This window comes from Pseudopipra pipra, chromosome 2, assembly GCF_036250125.1.
Source record: "Pseudopipra pipra isolate bDixPip1 chromosome 2, bDixPip1.hap1, whole genome shotgun sequence".
Lineage (NCBI taxonomy): Eukaryota > Metazoa > Chordata > Aves > Passeriformes > Pipridae > Pseudopipra > Pseudopipra pipra.
The window spans coordinates 91,189,277-91,205,340 of NC_087550.1; the positions used below are offsets into that span (position 1 = coordinate 91,189,277).

Genomic DNA, 16,064 nt, shown 5'->3' on the forward strand with positions numbered 1-16,064 from the left:
TTTAAGGAGGTTATTTTAATTATTTTAGTGTCATACTTTTAAAACTGTTCTTTAGAAAATAAGTGAGCAAATTCAGAAACAGGGTTAAAGTGTGTCAATCAAAAAGCAAACTACTGTGGAAAGACTCCTTTACTTTCTTGAGCTTCTTTTCTTGAGCTGGATCAGATGTCTATCTTAGTCATGCTGAATTTCTCAATTCATAGTCAAGGCTATGAATTACTATCGGTTGTTTGTATGATTAACCATGGTGCTGGTATGCCTGAGACCTTCCAAATACAGCAGGATTATTGCAGCAATAGACGATACTATAATATTGCAGTATTACAGGCTTTGCAGTTTTCTTTCCCTTCTCTCAGCTTGTGCAATGGGTTTATGAGACTCCTTGGAAACTTTTACCTGGAAGCATGGGATGGAGTAGCACCAGCAGTAACTCAATGCTTTGCAGCTCTGCAGCCTGAAGAGTGCAGACATACTATTTCTAGAAATGCCAAGAAGATAAAAATTCTTTGAGGTGATCATCTCCATTGGGGCCCTGCTTACTGAAGAAATCACATAGGGAGTCTCTGTGCAGACACTCCAGTGCCATGCAGTGACGTCTGAGCTAACTCAGGAATCAAGAGATGCCTCCTCATATCTACACAGTCTGCTTTTAATTTCCTCTTTGATAGTTATGGTTTTTGTGCTATACCTATGTGAAGAACCCTGGACTTTCAACCGCAACTAGCAAGTTTGACAAAAATAAAGATCCTAGCCTCGTATGACAGAAGTCCCATGTATACAGGATACTCTGTCTAGTTAGTGCTAGTGTCCCTACTTATCTCATGACAACCTTGCAAGAGCAATATCTATTCCAGGGACTGCAAGGCTTATAATTTTAATTCCATGGTCTGGGAGTTTTCAGCAGGGTTTCTCTCCTGCTTGCAGCTTCTGCAGACTGTAGTGGTATATCTGATCACTGGTTTAAGTAGCTGTGATCACATTATCTGCACCCTTCTCAGTGGCTCCCTATATAGCGGCACATTGATTTTTAGGTGACTCTGTTGGTCTTTTTAGTTCTCCTAATAACAAAACGCCTGAGCAAATAGAAAACCTACTCATCGGTATTTTACATGGACACCCTTTTTCAGGAATTAAACCATAATAACCATAATGCTGTAACTTGGAAGATAATTTTATGTTTCATGTGGGGTATGTTAGGCAAGAAGCAGTAACATCCCTCTGCTACACCTGCTAGCCAGCAGTAGTAGAGATGGCAAACAGGACAAAGACTGTCTTGCACAGACACAGAGCACCTCCTGGCCTCATCGACTGCAGAGTTCAGCAGGTGCTGAGTGATCCTGCCTGAAAGAGAGCCCTACCAAAAAGCGATGCAGAGCACCCTGTCTCTTCAGGAGCCTCCTGACTTCTGCTTAGTCTCTCCTGGGAAGCCCCAGAGAGAAAAATACAGATGAGCATCGACTTCAAACACTCTCAGCCCCTGCCTCGGGGTGAGGGCTCATTCCAGCTTGACATCTGTTCCTGCCCTGCTTGCTCTGTCTGTAAAGTGACTCAGTCAAACTAATTCAGTGTCTTGAAATACAGCATATTAAAGCCCTATGCTCATTTGACTCCATCTAACAATAGTAAGTACATGCAATGGCATGCTTTGGTCTTCACATCATTCAGAAAATACCATTCAGAGCAGAGGAAAGGGCAGGCGCACAACCAGGTCCCACTCCTCTACAGAATTCAGTCATGCTAAGGTGCCTCTAACTTGAAAAATTAAAGGCACCTCCAGGACCACAAATATTTTCTCTCTGTTTTCTAATACCTATCTGAAGTATTGCAATTTTGGAAGCTAGACATTTCAGGCTACAGATGTTTAAATACAATGAAGAGCAGTTCAAGAGCACACATGGGGAACACTGATCCCCATCTTAGGCTATTGCCACCTTCATGGCTTCTTACAGGAGGAGCTGCCATTAGGGAAACGCTGAATGACAAGTTGGACATCAACCAGAAGCATTTTTTGCCTGAAGGTGAGAGTATAACTAGGCCAGAGACATTTTCTTCTACCAAGTGGAGAGGGAAAAGCAGTACTAAATAGTGATCTCTCAAACCAGACACTCCTTAAAGCTCTCCAGTTATAGTATGGTGGGAGTAGGACTCCAACTGTAAATTCTTCTCCAGCAGTTACAGGGCTAATGCTTCTGCCTTACCACATATGCCTAGAGCCAGCTATGCACAATTTGGTTCCAAGCCATACTGCTCTGAATTTATCCTTTAAAAATAAAAATCTGAAATAAATAGCAAAATTACAATCAACCTCAACAAGCAGTGAACAATTACAATGGAATGAATATCAACTATGCAGAAATATTTCTAATGGAGAGATTAGCCTTCTGTTACAAACTCTGGTTTTAACCTTCATAGCTTCAACAAAATAAAACACAGTCACATGAAATTTCAGAGTCATGGGCTTGCGCCAAGGAAAGCTTCTCTGGAAAGTTTGAGGTAGATCGGCCAAGGCATCTTGGAGATATGAGAGTTCCTGAAAAGTGAGGTGTTCTTCATTTCTTGGACTGTTCCCTAATTTTTTTTGGCTCAACATAACTTAAAAATGGTTGGCTTAGACATTCCAAATTTGCTTGGCTACTACTGGTGCCTTTGACTAGTTGCAAGCTATTTTATTACTAAATGTGGGTTTGTGCAAATTTTGAGCAGTGTAGTTGTTAACACCACATGTTGGCTTGTGCATACAGTAGGCAAGCCAGCCTGGATCACTGCAGACTCCTCGATCACCTCATCAGCTGTGCTCAGGAGGCAGCACCAAAGCCCAGGACCCTTCCCTCAGGTCCAATGGGGTGTAAGAACTTGGCTGGACTTTATAGAGTCCATGGAGAGACATTTTGTCAGGATGAAGAGAAATGGTCCTGGTGTGCTTCCAAGCCTTGCCAGTACCAAAGTGCCTCTCTTGGAAAGCTAAGTACACACAAGGTATAGATGGTTTCTTCCTCATACTTACTATTGTCCTCTTCCTATTCCTTCAGTCCATACCCCCTGATGTACCCAAAGAATTTTCCCTGTGAACATCCACATAACTCCCAAGTACCCTCTCCTCCATGGATTACTGATCCAATCTATTTTACATTTTCGTGGTGATTGCAAAATCCATGCTGGGGTCTGGGTGCTTCTAGTGCAGGTGATTCTCCATCTCTGCTTCCATCTCTCCAAGGCCCTCTTCTAGACTAGGAGCTTTGTACACATAGACACAACATAGGGAATTAGACTTCTGGTCAGGAACATCCGGGGAAAGACTTCAGCCCTCAAGAAACAAATTTCCCCTAAGAAAACTTGTAGTTTGTTTGATGAACCCTGGAAAGACTGTGGGTAAGGAATTCACTCCTGATGGGGACTGCTCTGTTCACAATCTTGATTTTGATAATGGATACTATGGCAACCTCTTGTATCACTTGACACAACCTTGAGCATGGTCAACTACTCTAAACAATTTTCCTTAATCTGTAATATTTCCTTTGACAATAACTATGACCTGACAAGTTGCCAAGAAAAAAACAGTGATCAGTGGTGGAAAACATTAGGACATTAAAACACTTCTCGGTGAAGTATGTTCCTACACATAAAGTTCCTCAGTTACAAGGAAACCTATTCTTTTTGAGATGCACACATGCATGACTCCCATTCACAGGAGCTACGTGAGTGAATCCAAAGTAAAATAGGCTTGAAAGTGTCTACATTTACCAAACATTGATCCCACACAGAAAGTGCCTTTTAAGAATGACATATCCTTTGACCTACTGCATCTTACTTTTGCTCTTCAGAAACAAAAGACTTTGTAACGACCATGTCACTTACATTAAAATCCAAAACCAGTGCTATAAGCACTAAAAAAAAATCCATAAAATAGAAATGATCTACCTAGTAGACAGTAAGAACAGAAGGTTTTTTCCATACTTCTTATCCAACTGGAGATTTATCAGAGCTCTTTTATTTGTACCGACTTCAACTATCTGTTCTGTCACCTTTAAAATGCAGATAATCTACCTGAGAGGTTTGCTCTTCTCAGGAGAGACCACACAAAGCTCAACCAAGTTTTACAAAATACATAGCCCTGTGCTGGGTCGGCACAAACCTGCAGAGCACCACGGCAAAGCTTTGGGAAAGGTGCTACCCAGCTCCAGCCCGCCCGCCACTCTGTGAGCTAATGAAAAGAGCATGAGAAGGGTCTGCAGGCACTTTCCTCTCCCTCTCAATCCACAGAGGGCAAGTCACAGTCTGACCCTAACTTAACACTCAGGCTGTAAAGTTACTTAACACTTGTAGAAGAATTTATTTTTTTCAAATATACTGATGGCAGCATATGGCCCATCGACAGGTTTATTATTATAAGACACTTTTTCCATCAGGTTATAGTCTCTTTTATAAACATATGTTTCAGCACATAATAAAACCCTTAAGAACTGTTTCTGAAATGTGCAGGCACAGAAACTACTTTTCAAGGTTTGTCAAGACAATGAAAGAAATAATCTTTAAAGGGACTTGCATTTTTCTAAAGGTCTTTTTCTAAATGTCTTTTAAATCTAGAGGTACTGAGAGTTATGCATGTTCAATAAAATGAAAGAAATAAAAAGTGAGGTCTCTTGTAAATGCCATGTTCTTCTCCATTTCATCAAAGCAATTATTTTTATACTTAGTAAAACTTCTCCTTCCACTAAGTAGACATTTTAACTATGCTTTAAATCAGAATATGTGGTTTATGGGTGAACGATAAGCTTCTGAAAATAAGGTGGCATATTATAAAGAAAATGTCAACGCCACACCACTACAGTCACAGGAACTCATCAGTGCAAAGCCACCCTTGATATTCTGTGCCCTTCAGCTGCGCTAATAAAGGTCTGCGTGTGGAGTCAAGGTGCTTTGATCACAAACTTCCATCCATCTGCACGACTGCATCCAAGCTATATATCTAAAAACATATCACTGCTTTATTTTCCGATAGACCACATTTGTGTTCTTAAGAAAAAAGGCTTCTTGTCAATGCATCTAATGCAATTTCTGTGCTAGTACCACATCACATAGTGTACACTGCCTTATTCAAAAAATTCCTACACTCTTCCTATTCTTAATGCTTTCTCCCTGACATCTCGTATATTTAGCCCAAGCAGATTTGGTTTTAAAAGCGGCTTCTTCAACACATCAAATATGACTCAACTCAGATACGTTTGCTAGGAGCTTCATTTCCTACCACACAAGTTCACAGTCTCCTGTTGAAAGGAGCCTGCAGCTGGAAAACAAACTAGGACTCACTGGGGTCTAGACCCTAAGCCCACTTTAAGGCAATACAAGACCTTTCACTGATTTCATGGGACTAGATATCAGGCCAGTGTGCTTCACTGAAACAATAGAGGCCTTGCAGACTGTATGATACAATACATTAAATACTCCTTAACCACTAGAAAAGATTTTTGCAACCACTTTGAACATTGCGTTGGAATTTAGGGTATTTTGGGGGAGAAAGAGCACTTCTTTTCAATGTATATTTGTTCCCCTCTGTTAATGACACTCCCCACACAACATAGATGTTTTAAGACAACGGAAAAATAATCACACACCAGCAGATTTGAAGCTTAAAGAATAAAAATGCCTAATTTTATCATAGCCATATTGTTATAATTGGCATGCATGAGCTTGCATTCAAAGAAAAGTCATTCGTTAAAATTAATACTGACTTCTCAGCCAATTTGTCAGTTAATTACTACCATGCCATTCCACCCGAAGTCTGGAAACATGGGGGCCATGCACTCCATGCCAAATTTCACGAGTTTGTGGTGCACTGTTGGGAACCGGGCGAACTACCATCAGACCTTCGCGATGCAGTCATCATCACCTTCTATAAGAAGAAAGGAATTAAATCAGACTGTTCAAATTACCGTGGTATTACTCTACTCTCCATTGCTGGCAAAATCCTGGCAAGAATACTCTTGAACAGACTAATACCCACTATAGCAGAAGGAATTCTACCTGAAAGCCGATGTGGTTTCAGAGCCAACAGGAGTACCACAGATGTGGTATTTGTTCTCAGACAACTGCAAGAGAAGTGTAGGGAACAGAACAAAGACCTCTATGTAACCTTTGTTGACCTCACCAAGGCTTTCGATACTGTGAGCAGAAAAGGTCTATGGCAGATTTTGGAACATTTAGGTTGTCCCCCCAAGTTCCTTAAAATGATCATCTCTCTCCATGAGGATCAGCACGGTCAAGTCAGAATGGCAATGCACTTTCTGAGCCCTTTCTAATATCCAATGGTGTGAAACAAGGCTGCGTTCTAGCACCAACCCTATTCACAGTCTTTTTCAGCATGATGCTCCAAAGGGCCACGGCAGACCTCGATGATCAGGACGGTATCTACATTCGATACCGTACTGATGGAAGCCTATTCAACCTTAGTCGACTGAAGGCCCACACCAAGACCTTAAACCCTCTTGTCTGGGAGCTGCTTTATGCTGATGACGCCGCCCTTGTCGCTCACACAGAAGCAGCTCTGCAGCGTTTAACATCCTGCTTTGCAGACGCTGCTGAGCTCTTTGGGCTGGAAGTCAGCTTAAAGAAGACAGAAGTTCTCTATCAACCTGCACCTCAGGAAGTCTTCCATCATCCCCACACCACCATTGGTCAATCAGAGCTCAAATCAGTCCAGCAGTTCAATTACCTAGGTAGCCTCATCTCCTCGGATGGTAAGATTGACGGACAGATAGACAACAGGTTAGCAAAGGCTTACAGTGCCTTCGGAAGGCTTTAGAAAAGAGTATGGTGTAATAAACACTTGAAGAAAAGTACAAAGATCAGTGTTTACAGAGCCATTATGCTGTCTACTCTCTTATGTGAACCTGAATCATGGGTCATCTACCACCACCACCTGGGACTCCTAGAACACTTCTGTCAATGCTCCGTACAATCCTAAACATTCACCAGTCAGATTATGTGACTAACAGGTCTGTTCTAGAATGAGCAGCAATCACAAGCATTGAGGCCATGTTGCTGAGAACACAGCTGCGCTGGGCAGGGCACGTCTCAAGGATGAAGGACCACCGCCTCCCTAAGATCTTGCTTTATGGTGAACTTGCCACCGGCTGCCGCAGGAGAGGAGCCCCAAAGAGAAGATACAAGGACTCCCTGAAACAACATCTCAGCCTTGGCCATATTGATCAACATAACTGGTCTACTCTGGCCTCCAGTCGGGAGGTCTGGAGACACACTAACGCTGCTGATGCTTTTGAGAAAGCACACAGGATCACCCTTGAGGAGAAAAGACAACGCAGGAAGAATTGTGCCTTGCAGAATATACCACCTAAGGAGTCTTTCTGCTGTGCCTTTTGCAACCGGACGTGTCTATCTTGTATTGGCCTCTTTAGCCACCAGTGCGCTTGTAAGAAACGTGGGTAGAGCCCTTCCCAAATCTTCCTTCACGAAGCCTAGCCATGATGATGATGACTACCATTCCTGGACATGATCAGTTAGCTTCACTGGGAGATATAGGGTGCCCTCTATAATGCTTCCACAGGATGAAACTCTAAACCCAGTCAATCTTTTGAACATTTTGCAAGCAACTTACTCACATGGAGACAGGAGTTCATGGATGCTGCTACAGGTTCTACTTTTTTCTGCTTTTACAGATTAAGCCTTTCTAGGAGAGACAGGCCAAAACCTTCTACACCACAGCACACTCTTTCTCCATCAGCAGACAGAGCACCATTAGCAATCACAGGTCCCTGCGCTGTGTTTGGAAACACTTAACTAGCGGGATCGGTTTGAGGCTAAGATGAGGCACGATGTACGAGTCTTCTGACAAGGGGGCTGGTTCCGCTCATTTAATTGCAGTTGCTGCTCCTATGATGTGGAAACCTGTCTATTAGAAAACACATTTCACAGGTGACTAAACAGCCATCAGATGGTAACAACTTTCATTTGTTACTGACCTCCCTTCCCTGCCGCACTGTAAGGGTGAACGGCTTGATATCCCATTGTCAGTCCAGAGGAAAACGCCTCCTGCTTTGCATAGTGAATTATAAAATACCTCCAACATTTTTCAGATTGTGTTGAAACAGCACTTTTAACTAGCATTTTCTCATGTAGGCATCAGTCTCATAGAGGAATGTCAAATTTCCACTACTCAATTATGTAATGTTTGAGGGCATTTTGGACCATGACTGTAAAGCACATCACTACGTTTTTATACACAGAAGGTTTTACTCATATCCCCGTCCTTCAAACAGAACATCATGGGCTGAAGAGACTTGGTATTTCATAGAGATAGGACCACAACCTTTGCTGAGAAACTGATATAACAGTGACTAGACTAAAACTAGTCCTTCCAGTCATGGACTGAAAGGCAACTCCAAAATCAAATACAGAATTGAGCAGAGCTACTTTAAACTGAGGATCCTATAAAGAGACCTCATCAAATTTTATACCCTCCCAGACCTTTGGCTCCACCAATGACAGAACAAATTCAGAAAGCCACACAACAAACCCATCTCACTAAGCCCTCTCCATCTGGTTGGCCACATATCTTCCAGCCAGACAGATACATATCACATGGGAAGAAGAAACTTTCCACGGTGAACTACCATTTGGTTGTTATAAAGATTTTGTGTTCAGTCCTCAGAGCACTCACAGTCATTTCACAACCCTAGCTATAGAACACCTTACTGTCGGATAGCATTCATACAATCTAATACAATAAACAGTGGAGTGTACAAAACCTGTGGTGAATCTTATTCTGATGACAATCGCAGAACTATGCAATGAATAACATTTACTTTTCACTTACATTTAGATTTCTTAAATGCAACCTTCCAGAAAGCACAGTAACACACACACGACCAGCTGCACGGCCACATCTCCAACGAAATATCACAGCAATCCAGGCCACCACACCTCAGAGCCTAGCTCTGTGACACTTCCCCAGCCTCTAGCCAACTCCAGCAGCATGGAAGAACTGGCCTCTCCAAAGTGACTGGTGTCAAAGAAGGCTTTGAAGGTCTGTAGACCAAGGTCTGTCACAGCATCTGTCAGGAGTAAGTTCCCAAGGTCAAGAACCCTCATCAAGAATACTGACAACAGCTCCCTACATTTAACCCTTAAAGCGTTTATCCTTCTGGAAAGAGACAATCTCTGAAAAAAAGCATACAGCAAGCAGAATGATTTTGGCATACTTTCCCCTCAAGGCCAACTACTGAAGCACTCTTTCTAGTCTATGTAAAATTTTCAGACCAGATAAAAATAAGTTTGAATATCTTTGCAAGATTGCTTTTTTCAGAAGTGTTACTGATCAAGCAAATCAGTTTTCTATGGTTGCTCCTTAGAAAAGACTGGATCTAAAATACAAAATGTTCATAAATCCAATAACAAATATCAAGGTTTTTGTATTATTTTCAGCTATAATATGGTAGTTGTAGTCAGCTTTTCATATGATCTTGCACTCTAAATATGTCACTGTGAGTTCTACTGGAGGAAGATGGCATTTAATATGAAATTAGTATATGTGATTAAGGACATGAAGAAGGGTTTGCTGTATCTGAACCCTTTATTGTAAATTTTTTGTGGCGCAAATTTCATCCTGTGCCACTCCTTTTACATTCTTAGCATCATTTTCAAGACATACAGTCTCACTGAAAAAAATACTCTTAACTTTAGTAACCAATTAAAAACTTTCAGAAAAAAAATATTAAAACTTTCCTATTTGTGTCATGGATTGGTTGGTACCTAAATACAAATATGAATTACAAAATTTTAAGGAAGCTCAAAACAAATTAACATATGAATGGCATGCAGAACAATTGCTCTGAATTACTACCAGAAAAATCAAAACTCAACTGCTTTTAGTTATGCAAATTAGAAATGTAGTGGCAGGACTGCAAAGGAGAGCCTAAGAACTGCAAAGTTCAGGGAAAAGCCATGCACGCAGCTGCTCCAAAAATAACCATGGTCAGATAAAAGTCTGAAAGCAATTATTTGGGGTGAATATTGCACACAGGCCACTGCACTAAGCTTCTATAATTAAACAAGGCAAAAGTTCAGATGGTGCCTAATAAGCCATTTACTACATTAATTATATTCAAGTGTGGCAGTCTAATGCTTGGTAATAATTAACAACAAGGGAAATAATTTAAAGAAAGTATCTGATGATGTAAATTTCTTTCTTTTTCATTCATCAGTACCAGTGTTGCCAGTCAGCCTTTCTAACACACTTCAAACACATGAAAGGGATACTGCTTAATGTCAGGAAGAGCTATTTAAGGGTTGTAAACCTTTATGCTGAGGAAACAGGCTTACTCAACAAAAATGATTTCTACACTGCAAAAGTAGCAGCAAAATCAGACTTTCCATTCCTTGAAGCAAGTCCCAAAGTTCTGGTGCCACAGGGGCAACCAATTTCTTTTTTTTTAGCAACAACAGCATCTCAACAGACCTTCACAGATCAACAGATTTCCCACTGACCCTATTTCCTGGATTTGCCTTCACACTGATCGCAAAGCCTTTGCACGCATCTGTGATTTTAATAGTATTTGCAGCAATTTCTTAATAAGATAATTAATATTAGAGAGGTATTTAATATATTTTGGTTTCTTTTAATGCCATTAGTAGCTAAATACATGAAAAATGAGCCTATACCATATGCCCAAGTACTTCTCTGTAGACCACTAGCCAATTCCTTAGCAAATACAGAGAAGTTTCCAAAACACAATCTGAAATTTACTGCAGAGAGATTTGCTTACTATTTCTGATGGACCAGTAGCATTCCAACAACTTATGTCAAATCCAGCATGCTCCAATAGTATATGCAGTAACTAGCACACACAGCATCAATTTACAATGCAATTGTTAGGATGCTACCAACAGGATACTGTTCTATAGCATTTCACTAATCTGCAACAGAAAAATATCATTCTGAAGTGTTTACAATTATTTTCTATTTCGTTTTCTTAATTTTAAACCAGGGAACAGTCTCTCCAGATTTTATTTATGCACAACTCTATGATTAACCTAAGAGTGCGTAGAACCATCATTTTTCAGATTTCAAAGGACAAGCGATAAGGTGAACATACAACTTTATCCATGATGTCTTTCCACTGGGATGTTTACATATGCAACTCTAACATCCCTTTAGGCTACTTTTATAAACTTTTTCCTAACACTTTCCCTATTGTTTGGCCTTTCTTTTCATTTCCTCTGTAGAAAATACATCACAAAACATAGATGCAGAGGTCTGTAACCTTGCAACAAACCTCTAATACTTTGTATACATCCTCCAACTCCGAACGTGCAGCGTGGACAATGCTGGGAAATCCTGTCCTCTGCCCAGATGAAGCACAGAACAGAAAAGAGTTCTCTGACTAGCACACCAGGAGTTGTAGAGGTCCTAAATACCATCAGAGAAGACTTCTGTCTACAAATAGTTTGAAGACTTCACTTGCAAGATCCCAAATCAAGCACTTCCACAGCAAATTGCAAGAGGAGCCCTGCCTCCTACAGCAGAGGTGTCTGCAAAGACATCTCTTTGTTGTCGGCTGCAGAAATCAGTGCTGAATGTCCTTGGGTTTGAATACACAGACAGGACCTCACCTCCAGACCCTTTATCACAGCTTCTCATTCAGCAAATATAGCACATCTTTTCCCAATAGTGCAGCATTTGGTCTTAGCAAGCCACACACAAAACGATTAGGCAGCTATGGCAGGATTTCAAGCAGTATTTTAATCAGAAATGCACATGAAAGAAAAATACCTCTACACTATAGTTCGAATTTATAAAAAAAATAAATCCCCCCTTAAAAAAAAACAACCCACTGCAAGAACTTCATCTTTAAATGGAAAAAATGTACTAATTCTTTCCCCATATCCAACAGTCCCACATTATCAAAACCAGCTGAATTACTTTCACATGAGTTTTCCAAACAACAAAAAAAGATGCATACATACATATATAAGTATTAAAATTACCTGGATGCAAACACCACACCTGAAAAGTTTCATTGCAAAAGGGTTAAAGTTCAGAAAGTTTGCAAGACTGAAAAAGGAAAATCAGATTGAAAAATGTGCGAAAACCATAACCTTGAGCTTTGTCGCTGCCTCCTGCCTTAACAGTTCCCTACACGTGAAGAAATGAGATGACTAAACCTTACTCCAAGAGATCATCTAAATTACTTGAATGAGTAACCCAGTCAAATTTTTTCTAGTACCAAATGAAACACATTGCCATGACAAAATAAGCTACAAATGGTACAGCTGAGTACTAGAGATGATAACATTACTGATAAAATATAGAAAGAAACCACAAAAGTGATCTGCACCGCTTATTAGAAGTGAATTTGCCGAGACTTTTTTTTCTTCTGAGAATACTGATTTTTATATGCTAACACAGCTGCCTAACCATTGATAAGAGCAATCGGCAAGAGCAAATATAGAACTAACAGAACAGACTTGAAAAGCAACCACAGAAAAGGGTCTCATTTAAATTCCTGGAAAGCACTGCTTCTCTAAACGTATCTATTCAAGCCCTCTTGAGAAGGCGAACCCTCCTAAAACACACTCCGCACACTCCCCGCCTGAAATCTGTAAAGGCAAGAAGCCACTAAGCTATGCCACTGAGAACCCATGTGGCTTCACCTACAGGATTTTCCTCCCCGTAAACGCTGCACAGTAGAAATCCTCCCCTTCACCACCACCACCACTGGCCGCCCCCCGCCAAAAAAAAAAAAAAAAAAAAAAAAGAGAAGTGCTCTCGGCCCGGGGGTGCCACTACGTACCGCCGGGCGCTCAGGGCTCTCTGGGGGCCCTGCCCCCCGAGGTGCAGCAGCCGGGGCGGCGCGGGCGCTCCGCCTCGCCGCGTCCCACGCGGTGCCGCTCCCCCCGCATGGTGGTGGCCGCCGCACGCACAAAGCGCAGGGCGCGGGCACCGCCGGGGGCGGGCGGCACCGCGGCTCCCGCCGGATCGCAAGCAGCACCGGCACCGGCGCCGGGAGGTGACACGGGCGGCGGGCGGCTCGCAGCAGCTCAGCGCGGCGCAGCTCGGCTCGGCTCGGCTCGGCACCGCCCCGCCCCCGCCCCGCGGGCGCTGCCCTCCCCCGGGAGCCACCGCCCGCCGGGGCCGCCCCCCACACGCGGCCGAGCGTCCCCCGCGCCGCCGCCCGGCCCCTCCCGGGATGGGGGTGCCCCCGCCCCCGGTACCTCGCGGGCGGGGCCGGGCCCTACGACAGCGGGGCGGGAGCTTGCGCGGGTTGAGGGGCGGAGGGGGCCGGGGCGGCGGAGGGGCGGGCATGCTGGGGCTGCCCCGGGGCCGTGCCGCGCTCTCCCGGCTCATTGTTCGAGAAGGGCAGCGGCGGCCGGGGCGGCCCCGGCGGGAGGGGCGGGCGCTGCGGCGGGAGGGGGTCACCCGGGCGGCGGGGGGAGCGCCGCACCTTCCTCCGCACGGGCAGGGGTTTGGCGGCAGCGCTGCATCTTCCCCCTGTGGGGGAGTGTGTGGGGCCGGCGGCGGCGGGGCATCTTCCCCCGCGCCGGCCGGAGGCGGGTGGGATGCGCGGAGATGGGGCGCTGGCGTTGCGTCTTCCCCTGCTATGGTGTGGCGGGGCCGGGGGACCGCGCTGCACCTTCAGGGCCCTGTGCTGGAGAAGTTCAAAGCGGCACGGGAGGGTGGGAGGTGCGTGGGCTGGGGCTGGGCCGGCAGCCTCCTCGCCTTGTCCCCGTGTCCCTGGCCTGCCGAGCGCGGGGAGCGCCGCGGGGCTTCGGCATCTGGACCCCGGCAGGTCGGGCCGGGGGTGCGAGGGTTCTCTGTGGCCGTTCCGGAAAGTTGAAGACATGGTCCTTTATTCAGCCCTTCCTCGTGAGCCGGGGCGGTGGGACTCCCGCAGCTATACAGTGTGGAAGCGCCGCAGCCGGCTTTGACTTTTTAAGATTAGGCTCCGTTAATTAAAGAAATATTTTAAGCTTAAAGGTCTCCTGAGAAGAAACACATTAACTCGCTCATCAAGCGGGTAGAAAAACAATGTGATGTAGGGCTGTTGGATCAGCGATCACAAAGGAAAGGAGAGATCAGAGAGATGCTACCGGAGCTGCAGTAAATGCTCCCTCCCGCCGCCGGACCCATACGGCACTAATCGATCCAGTGTCTGTCCAGCGGCACAAGAAAAGAGAAATGTTTGCAGTGCAGTCGTTGTTATCCTTTCTAAGCTTGCTGAACGGCTAAAAGTACCTTAAAGCATATTTTACTCTTTGTTCAAATTTAATTGTTGTTTACTTTGCAAATAGTATAAGTAAGTCTTCGCTTACAAATTATTGGGGTAATGACAGATGACCTTTATTTTGTGCTGAATCTATGCTCTAAGATAAGCATCTGTGTAAATGCATCTGAGACTGTAGTTTCTTTGTGCCCATATTTGTAAAGTGTAACATGATCGGAACAGCATGCCTGCAAAAGGCACGCCTTCAAAGCTGTGAAGCAAGTGTCGAAATAAAAGCCATTATAGCTAGAGGAAAAAAGGTGCAATTTGCTAAATTAAGATGTAACATCACAAGGATGTGAAAGACAAAACACAATCAAGAATAGGTTAACAGTTTAAAAACTATGATTGTTGTGATAACACTTCATACCAATAGCAAATAATTATTGTAAATCCCAGAGTTCATCTACTTACTTCCCTTTTATTGAGGAGTTTCATGAATTGCAAAACAATTAATGAATAAAAATAGCATATTTTCCCCAAAGTCTAGGACATTGCAAAAATAAATTTCAAATCTAGAGCTAATTTCAAAAATATAAAGATCCTCATTTATCAGTGTGATACAATGTGATGCAAATGGGTTGTCTTACATACATAAAGACAACAAAAATTCTATTGAGATGTATATATATATCCACAAATTGGTTCTATGGGAACACTGCTGCTTGAGGGGTAGTCCTGTATAGCATTCATTCAAAAATCTACACTTATAAACATAATTAGCAATTAAGGGATGGATATTTTCCCAGTATTTTTTTTTGGCCCAGACTTGCTGTCTATAAAATGATATTATATTATATTGTACACTGGCTCATACAATAAGCACATGTTTGAAGAAGCAAAGTGAAAGGTGGGTACTGCTAATTCAATTTTTAAAAATTATTTAATTAAGTTTAAAGTAAGAATCTAAATCTGTACAACTCTACAGACACCATCTGTTACTATTTTAAAATGTGCTGTTCTTTAGTAGGTTTATTTTAATATACTAGTGAAATAGATCTTCCATTTGAAATAAAAAGTAAATGAATAGCATAAATTAAGTGAATATTACGGGGAACCTGGTAACACTAATATATTCTACGTGGGAATCTGAGATAGTTTAAACACAATATCAGGAGAGCTTGTCGCCTGAAGACTTCTTTTTTTTTCAGCAAAGCACTTACAGAATGGGCAGTTGGATTGGTGACAAATAACATTGGTTGAGCACAATTTTTATTGACTGCAGTGGGAGTCTCCCCTACACATGTAAATGTAAAATTTATCTGCAGAAGACAGGAGGAGTTAGTCTGCAATCCAATAAGGTTTGCTTCAGCCTTTTACATTCTGCATTTGGCTTAGACTCTGAACTCCATAATGGAAGAACTCTGCATCCTGTTTATTTCCAACCATTGGCCTGATTCTGCCTTCAATTTCAGCGGAGTAATAAAGAACAGCTTCTCTGGAAGCCAGAAAGTAAATTGGGATAGGGTCTGTGAGATCAACATTAGGCCCCCATGATGTGAGAGCAGCCTGGGGAAGGATTTGAGATCAGAGGACAAAGTAATTGCTGGCGAGTCCAGAATGGTAAAGAATTTACTTTCACACATTCACAGTTTGAAGAATTTGTCCTTTATATAAATTGATAGCAATAGGGTAAAGTTACACACAGTAGCTGTTGCTTTGTTATTGAGTTTGACGACTGATATAGATGCATCTGTCACTTTGGTTTGTTACTGTGTTAAAGCAGTGCATATAAATAAAGGGGATAAATAACCTAATTTACTATGAGCAAGAGTCACAGTATATTAA

At 42.8% G+C, this 16,064-nt stretch overlaps 1 protein-coding gene across 2 annotated transcripts in view; it reads right to left on the reverse strand.

The window, feature by feature from the left end:
• ST6GAL2 (ST6 beta-galactoside alpha-2,6-sialyltransferase 2) overlaps positions 1-13,040 on the reverse strand; it is a 52,976-nt gene extending 39,936 nt beyond the window's left edge. Inside the window, exon 1 of one of the 2 annotated variants that reach the window (XM_064646380.1) lies at positions 12,807-13,040. Coding sequence is in view for 1 of the 2 variants with exons in the window: in XM_064646379.1 (XP_064502449.1) it covers positions 12,001-12,033 (33 nt within the window). In the remaining variant the exon portion in view is untranslated. Of the gene's footprint in view, positions 1-12,000; positions 12,245-12,806 lie in introns of those variants that run through there. The other variant, XM_064646379.1, reaches the window with a different exon arrangement.
• Between the last annotated feature and the right edge of the window lie 3,024 nt (positions 13,041-16,064).